Source organism: Diachasma alloeum, unplaced genomic scaffold (genome assembly GCF_001412515.2).
Source record: "Diachasma alloeum isolate Michigan unplaced genomic scaffold, Dall2.0 Dall_scaffold_00206, whole genome shotgun sequence".
Lineage (NCBI taxonomy): Eukaryota > Metazoa > Arthropoda > Insecta > Hymenoptera > Braconidae > Diachasma > Diachasma alloeum.
The window spans coordinates 1,324,018-1,333,240 of NW_021680371.1; the positions used below are offsets into that span (position 1 = coordinate 1,324,018).

Below are 9,223 nucleotides of genomic sequence, written 5' to 3' on the forward strand. Positions count from 1 at the left end.
GGTCTTTTCATGGAATGAATAGAATAAATGACAGAAATTGAGAATTGGAGACTAAAAATTTTATCGGATTATTATTATGTAATAATATTTGCTTATTTGTGTTTACCGTTTCATGTTGACTCGCAGGTGTTTTTATTTTAAAAAATTTGAAACACTTTTGGCGATGGACGATAGTGCGGAGTAAAGAGTTGTGTAATATTATCACTTTTGATTTTTTAATTTTTAATATTGGTAAGGGATGGGCATTAATCAGTAGTTTATTAATATTATTAGAGGCTAGATTAATTTACACTATTTTATTTTATTTTCATTTTCGTCTTCACAATTGAATTAATTTAATTTTATCCATTCTTAGTGTTATACATTGAATGAAGAGGAATTATGGTAAAGATCAATCAAAAGTTTTTTTTTATCAAAACAAAGACACAAAGCAAAAGGCATTCGAAATCTCATTCGGGTAATGGAAAAATCTCTCCATTTATTCCTGAAAATTTTAAAAATCTATTTTTCCACTCATGTCGTAATGATATCGGATATCGGCTCTCCTCATGCCTATGGTCGGATTTCAATAGATATCAATATTTTAGCGAGAAGAAATTTAAAAAATGCACAAAAGTGGCCAGAAAGAATTAAAAAAATTAATTTTTCAATGTCTGCGGAAAGTTTTAAACATCAATTTTTTTCCAAATAATGGAAGAATACCCCTAAATTTGATTTCTACCCTGGTCTTTTCATGGAATGAATAGAATAAATGACAGAAATTGAGAATTGGAGACTGAAAATTTCATCGGATTATTATTATGTAATATTTGCTTATTTGTGTTTGCCATTTCATGTTGACTCGCAGGTGTTTTTATAAAAAAATATTTGAAACACTTTCGGCCATGAACGATAATGCAGGGGAGAGAATAGTGTAAAATGGTTACTTTTGATTTTTTTAATTTCAAGATTCATAACCTGGGATCGGGAGGAATCATTAGATTATTAATATTATTAGAGATTGCATCTTACAATAATTAAGGTTTACTAATCTGCATTGAAATTTGAAAAATGATAAAATAATTCATTTAAATTTTCAATTGACTAGGAATTAAATAATTGACAATATGGAATTGTCAATTGACTATTGAGTACCACCAATAATTCTAAATTTCTTAAAACGGATTTTTGTGTAGCCAAATAATTATTGATTGATAAAATAATTCAGAATTCGAATATTTAATTGATGATTATTTTAGTAATTAAAACATTGTCGAGTAATATTACCAATTGGCTTATTCAAAATTTAACTCCATTAAAATTTATGATTATACTGATGTCTGTTCATAGCTCAAAAGAAAAATCATCAAATAAGCTCTGTCACGGGACCTATGACTTGAGAGCTGGGAATAGAAAGATTTTTCATCACGAAATTTTCCAATTCCATTGCTTGAGAAATATTGAAAAAAAAAACAGATAATTAGCAGCATGCGAGTTATATTTCGCAATTTGTTTTTTTCACAGATTTTCTTGTCACGAATCACTAATGGATTTCTGTGAAACTTCTCAATTGAAATAATTTTATTACGAATTTGCAGAATTGATTTGTAGAGTAAGAAATTACAATGTTCATCAATTATTTATGAGAAATAATGCACTTTTCCAGATTTTTTAACTCTTATAGTTCCCTTTTTCCCTTCAAAAATTATATTATTATTATATTATTTATTATTTTACGAATTTTTCGCAAAAATCAAAATTCCAAAATTTTGTATCAATTTTTTTACTATTCTCTGATGTTTAACTGCATAATGCATTGAAAAATGTGAATAAAAAAAAATTATCGAAGAAATTAAATGCGAAAAACTCCTTTATATTGAAAAAATATTTTGTCAACAATTCAATAAATTATCAACCTCCTCCAGTTCTCTAATGGGTTCACATAAAATAAAAATTCAAAAGTGTTCATTTTATTCCAATTCCTCTAAATCGAAAATATCGAAACGAATTTCGTGATAATTGCCCCATGTCTCGGAACCTCCCAAGAATTACTCCGTCATCCTGTCCATTCCCCTCATGAAATTATGATGTAAATTAAAAAAGGGTCTTGCGGTGAACCACCACTCTCCTTTTTTTTCACTGAATCAAAAACTTGTGGAAGAGCAAGACAGGTGAAAATTGCAATAGATGGCAATGGTGGTACGTTAGAGAGTCTGAGACACGTCGACAAAAAGTTGGGAATCTTTCATCGGTCAGACCCCGCACCGTCATTACTCTAATGATACCTTTCCGCCGTTCTTCTTCCGTTCTTCCAATGGTTTTCCTCTCCCTTCATTTATTACCTACAGCACTCTCTATCGCGAATTGTCGATTTCACGATAGGAATCATATGGGTATTTCACTGAGAAAAAAGTGTTAATACATTTGAATCTGAAATGAAATGCTCAACCGTGATATGTCAACTTGGACAGTTTTTATGGATGATAAAATACGAAGCTTGGCGGAAAATATTGATCTTGATTTTTTTTATTTCAAAAATAACGGAACATCGAGAAATTATTGCTAATTACGGATATCCAAGTACTTCGGATATTTTTTCTCCAGTGGAAATTCTTTTCTACTTTTCTACTTTTGTGGTCGAGCATCAGAGCTTTCATTTGCACTCGATTTGACCCCAAGTTTCCCGACCGTTTACAATGATTTTGTTATTTAAATTTTGTATGTCTGCATTTAAATCTCGATATTGAACCGTTAGAAAACATTTTAAAAATCTGAAAGGATCTACAAAGTTTACTTTGAGAGGAACATTGATAAAATCATAAAAACATTTGTTCGGAATCGCAACAAATTTACTCACATTCAGAATTTTACCAGAAATCGATTTCATGCTTAAAAAAATAAGGTTTTCGAAAATTTAAACAATTTCAATTATTTCTTTATAAACAACAAATGTTTGAAAAGAATAATAATTCTGCAAAATGCAATTTGAATGACGCTAAATATTCACGATTTTTTTGAAATTTTTCATACGCAATTTAATTGACAAATTTGTTGATAGAAAATTATTGAATTTATCCTTGAATATCCTTAAAAATAAAATCTGCATCACATGGACTCAATACAAATGTTTTTCATCGATTAAACCCCATTCTTTTTTCATCATTCATAATCGAGATAATTCGCCATTTTACATTTTCTCATTCATTTTTGATCACCCATAAAAATATTTGATAACCTAATCTGAAATTCTTCATTCAATTTGCATATCTAATAATTGAAAAGACAATGTCAACCCTTCATTCATCCAGAAAATTTTGTTCAAGAAGTGTCTCTTCATAATCGAGACAATCAGACATTTACTTCGCAATCAATTTACATTCTCTCCAGTGAACTCACTCATGCAAAAATGTTAAATCACAGCTCCAATAAAATAACACAATCCTCAGGCATGTGTAAACACCATAAACAAAACAAGCATCTCAAATTATTTCATTAATCTCACCTCGTGTTTTTTTTTTTTAGGGAAGACGAGCAAATCATCGGTTCGTACTTGGAGATAACAGCGACAACACTGGAGGATTATGGCCAGTACGAGTGCATAGTCAGCAATGGTGCTGACGACGAGATGACGCTATCAGCTCACATTTATCTTCATGGTAATTGAGAGTCTTTTACTTTCACTATCACCATTTCAAAGAAGCCTCGCAGAATGAAAAAAACTGCATTTACGAGTTAAAACTTGTCATTTGATATTCAACGATACAAATAATTGTAAATAATTGTTGTAATTGTTATTATTATTTTTCTACAGATGAAAGATACGTTCTTGGATTGAGAAATGGATCGTGGAGGAAGCCACTGATGCTCGGAGTTGTCTTCTTTGTCCTTGTAGCATCGATGATCGCTTCTTACATCAGATGTTGGCTGCCGTTGGCTGTCCTCTGGCGCAACAGGTTTTCACGCCTTGAAGAAAATGGTAAAAACTCGAATATATCTTCACATTGTTATAGATTTATTCGGTGCACTCCAGATATTTGAGTTCTTGTCTCCCCCCCCCCTTTACAACTTGTATTTTTCATTCATAAGGGGATAATTTTATTGGAGAGTCGAGAGGAAATATTAATCCTTGATGTATTTATTTTTATTCATTCCAGATGGAAAAGACTGCGATGCCCTCGTATGCTATCATGAAAAGGATGCAGTAGTTGGCCTGGGAGTATTAGTAGCTACGTTGGAGAGTAAATACCACTTGAAGTGCACGACACTCGAGCTTTCACACTTGAATCGCAACTGTAAGTAGTTATCTTATCAGTGAAATGTTGTGATTCAATTCGGTTGGGAAACTGTCAATCAGTGTGAAGGAGACACGCGAATTAGGGTTAAAGTTGTGCCATACATCAACATCGACACGGAATTTTTTTGATGAAAATAACTTGTTACATGCAATAGAGTCTTCAGTGTTTGACACGCTTGATATTTTGCATTGAGATTTTGTCTACAGAAATTGTGTGCCTCATATTCTAATTAAAGAACATAGGGGAGGATGGGGTAAAATGGACACTGGACTTTTTTTAAATTACTCATAAGTCAGAAAGAAATTAATCAATTGAGCTCAGTTTAGGCTCATCACAAAGGGAAAGAAATGTTCTAAACTGTGGAACACAGCTAGTTAGAATTTTTTCAATACCTGGGGAATATTATAAACATTATCTATGGAAAACATGGGGACAATGGTGAGAAAAACATTTTTTGTAGGGATATACCTTAAGGATATTTAAGTATAATATCGTTTACAGTTTAGTACAGACTACACTACAGATTCAAGAATTTTCCATCGTCAAATTTCTCAATTCAGTTGCGTGTGAAAAATTTGTAAAAAATTATGAATATTCAGCGTCATTCAAATTACATTTTGCATAGAATTATTATTCATTATGATAGCTTCCGGATGGATGACGCGTTGAGATTCAGCTTTTTGCCGACGTTTCGCAAACATTTCAGCCTGCATCATCAGGGCTAGGTTGCTCCGATACTCCGATTTTTTCAAACATTCGTTCTTTATAAATAAATAAATAATTAAAATTGTCTAAACTTTCGGAAACTTTATTTTTTTAGGCCTGAAATCGATTGGCCGTTTACAAATTATTTGTAGAAAGTGCTCGTAATTTTCAAAAATTGCAATTGTTTAATTATTTCATCGATCATTGTCAAAAAGTCTATTGATTTTTCATTGATTGAAAATTCAAATTTTTTATTTCTACATATCTGCCGCCTCCGGGTGTTTCATTGGCCTCAGAATCGTTAGGAGATACGGAATCAACGTTCACTTGGCATAAAAATTCGTTTTTGCCGAAAGTCGACTCCGCCTGGAAAAATTCAAATACCATTGTCATTCTGCTTTTTTGTCAGATTGTTAAAATGTTTTCTAACGGTTGAATATCGAGATTCAAATTCAGACCTGCAAAGTTCAAATAATAAAATCTGGGTAAAATTTCCGGAAACTTGCGGTCAACTGGGCCTCAAATGAAAGTTCTGATGTTCGACTACAAAAGTAGAAAATCATTTCACTGGAGAAAAAATAACCAAAGTAGTTGGATATCCCTAAGAGTCCGAAGGTGTTCAATCTTAGAACCCTATAATTTTCGATTTAAGAACTTTGCTGACTAGAAATAAATGCGTTTTTGGTAATAAATTTTAGAGTTGTTTCTCCTGAAATTAAGTAACATCTTTTCTTCTCAATACAATACCTTCCAGAATCATCAGTTTCGTAAAATCAATACCTTGATTATGGAAACAGAAAACTTTTTCCCAATCTAATCAGACATTGAATTTAATCTGTTTCAGGGAGTATGGAAATATCTCCACATGCAGCATCAGCTCGTCGGGTAATAATTCTCCTCAGTCCAAACTCGATACAGCAGCCGTGGACAGAGGGCCACGTGGGTTTGGTCCTCAAGCAGATAAGTCAACTCACCACAAAATCAATTGTCGTATCTCTCACTGATCTTCCAAGTATCACCTCATTCGCCAAGACAGGCAGTTGTGTTGACCCTGCAAGCGATGGAATTGTCCTCGACAAAATGACAATACTGAGATGGGACGAGAAGGAGAGGGAAAATTCGAGTGATTACAAATTCTGGTGCAGATTAAGACTTCTCCTACCTGTGGTGAGACCGTCATCGAAGAATTCTGACGATTTGAGGTGTCAGAGTGTCGCTATGATCATTCAGTCGAATGGGACAAACTCACTTCAGATGAAGGCACGATCCCACGGAAACTTCGAGGTTCTCGTTTAGAATTAGTATTATTTCTTGTTTATATCGTATTACTTGTGATATAAGAATCATAATTTTTCTGCGCGTTAAACGTTCGGGCAATTCAATTCATCAATTCCCATCGATTGTCAATCAATCAATTGACAATTGAGTGGATAATTGCAACTCAACATTCCTCATTGAATTTCCTTTATTTTTATGTTTCATTGCTTTGTACATATACGTGACTGGGTACGTAAGTTTTGTCGAGTAGCATACCATTTAGGATTTTTTTTTCAACCTCTAATTTATTCAACTAGGTGATATTTTTTATGTTAACAAACTATTTTAGATTAGTTGTATTAAGCCAAAAAGAAAACCACATTTAAATTTTTTTAGTTCTGTAGTGGAGTGCAATAAGATGAAGCGCTACATTTTTTAAACTTTTTTTACGAAGATAGTGCAAGTATTCTTGAATATACAGGCCTGATATCGAAATATCGTTGGGAAAAATTGATGATGTCATTGACGAGTTAATGGTCAATTATATTCTTACAGTTATCTGAGGAGATGTTTTTTCGTGAAGAAAAACATTTCTTGGGAGTGCTCTGAAAATTATAAGAATTTATTGAATTGTTCTGGTGAAAATCACAATTTTTTTTCTCATTATGGGAATTCGGTGGTGAAGGGGTAAATCGTGATGATTTTGTCATTTTCTTATGTTTGTTCAGTGGTTCTTGATCTAAAAAAGGGGATTTCGAGGGAAAATATCGGGACATCTTTCTTCTGAGGTTGATGTTTACGTAAAATAATCTCTTGACATTCGTCTACAACTTCACATGATGAAAAAAAAAAAATTTAATTTAACAATAAAAAAATAAAATGGTTATTACGTTTTACCAATTCTCTACTCAACCAATATTGTTTATTTTACTTCATTACGAATAAATTTTAAGTGGTGAAGTGGTAAATCGTGATGAGCTTGTCGTTTTTTTTTGTTTGTTAATTAGTTCTTGATCTAAAAACGGTGATTTCAGGGGAAAATGTTGTGAAATCTTTCTTGCGTGTTAGATGTTGACAAAAAACAATCTCTTGAAATTTGCCTATAACTTCACATCATCAATAAAATTGAATATTTTATTTTAACAATAATATAACAATAAAAAAATGAAACGGTTGTTACGTTTTATCAATTCTCCATTGAACAAATATTGCTTATTTTACATTATTACGAATTTAAATTTCAAATGGTGAAGTGATAAATCGTAATGAGTTTGTCATTTTTTTGTTTGTTAATTGATTCTTGATCTAAAAAAGATGTTTTCAAGGGAAAACATCGAGACATCTTTCTCGTAAGATCGATGTTCACATAAAATCATCTCTTGACATTCGTCTATAACTTCACATTATCAGAAAAATCAAGTATTTTATTTTAACAATAAAAAAATGAAATGATTGTTACGTTTTACCAATTCCCCGTTGCAACAATATTTCTTATTTTACTTTATTACGAATTTAAATTTTGAATGGTGAAGTGGTAAATCGTAATGAGTTTGTCATTTTTTTGTTTGTTAATTGATTCTTGATCAAAAAAAGATGTTTTCAAGGGAAAATATCGAGACATCTTTCTCGTAAGATCGATGTTCACGTAAAATCATCTCTTGACATTCGTCTATAACTTCACATCATCAGAGAAATAAAATATTTTATTTTACCAATGAAAAAATAAAACGATTGTTACGTTTTACCAATTACCCATCGCAACAATATTTCTTATTTTACTTCATACGAATTTAAATTTTCTAGAACATTCGAATAATTCTTATTTTCCGTTGAAAAATTTACAAATATATTTTTTTCAATGTCAGTATTACATTGCATACGTATGATTAGTGCCTGCGATTGCATTAAACATGTTGAAAATATTTTTCTAACTAACGCCAAGTGTCAAACTCACGAATATAAATACAGGTGGACTAAACAATTTTACCTGATTTATTTTACTCGACATTCTAGAGTACTATCTCAATTGCATTATTTGTCGTAATGAGAGTCGAGTTGGATGGGTCACGAGTGAAGCGATTTTAAGTGAAGAATTTAACAAACGAGTATTATAACGGAGTATGCGCATTTGTATCTTGTTTAGGGGAGAATTTTTTTGTTACTTTTATACTATTCACAGGCACTTGTACTCCAGGCAAAAAACGAATCCTCACAATTTCGTAATTCATTCTGTGTTATCCGACTGTTTATAATGATTTTCTCCTTTTTATGATGTTCAAAATAAAATTTCATGTTTTTGATACAGTTCCACTTTTATTTTATTTATTTTTATCCTCGATATATTTTCATCCCTGTCCCTACATTTTCAAGCAATCAATTTTCGTTATAAAAATCATTTGTTCGGAATCGTAACAAATTTATTCATATTCAAAATTCTATCAGAAATCGATTTCATTCCTTAAAAAATAAGGTTTCCGAAAGTTTAAACAATTTCAATTATTCATTTATAACAAACGAATGTTTAAATAAACGATAATTCTGTGCAAAATCTAATTTGAATGACGCTGTATATTCATGATGTTTTTCAAATTTTTCTCACGCAATTTAATTGACAAATTTGATGATTGAAAATGGTTGAATTTACACTAAGAAAAAAATCGACATAATATCACAAAAATCATTTCTTGAGCGAAAAATATCGCATAGGGTAAACTGCCCAGTAGGGGGACGTTTGTTTTTTAACAATTGAAAAAAAAATTGATCGAAAAAAAATCGTCACTCAGGAGTTAAGAATCACAACAGTTGGTGAAAATTCAAAGCAACAAGCTCCGCTTCTCTCCGCGTCCGTGAATCTCTGCCTACGGCCGTCATGACAAAAAAATTCTTGATTTTTTCACATCTAATGAAAAAAAATCAGATTTTAATCTTTGATTACAATGGAAATATTGATTTTCACATAATACACTGGGTTAAATCCTGATTTTGAA

General features: G+C 31.5%; 1 protein-coding gene across 2 annotated transcripts in view; it reads left to right on the forward strand.

Annotated features, from left to right (window-relative positions):
- LOC107036128 (single Ig IL-1-related receptor) overlaps positions 1-8,543 on the forward strand; it is a 24,847-nt gene extending 16,304 nt beyond the window's left edge. For both annotated transcript variants that reach the window (XM_015253869.1, XM_015253870.1), the window contains exons 4-7: positions 3,502-3,635; positions 3,791-3,955; positions 4,134-4,271; positions 5,824-8,543. In XM_015253869.1, coding sequence (XP_015109355.1) covers positions 3,502-3,635; positions 3,791-3,955; positions 4,134-4,271; positions 5,824-6,275 — 889 coding nt within the window. In that variant the 3' untranslated portion in view covers positions 6,276-8,543. The remainder of the gene's footprint in view (positions 1-3,501; positions 3,636-3,790; positions 3,956-4,133; positions 4,272-5,823) is intronic.
- Positions 8,544-9,223: the final 680 nt, after the last annotated feature.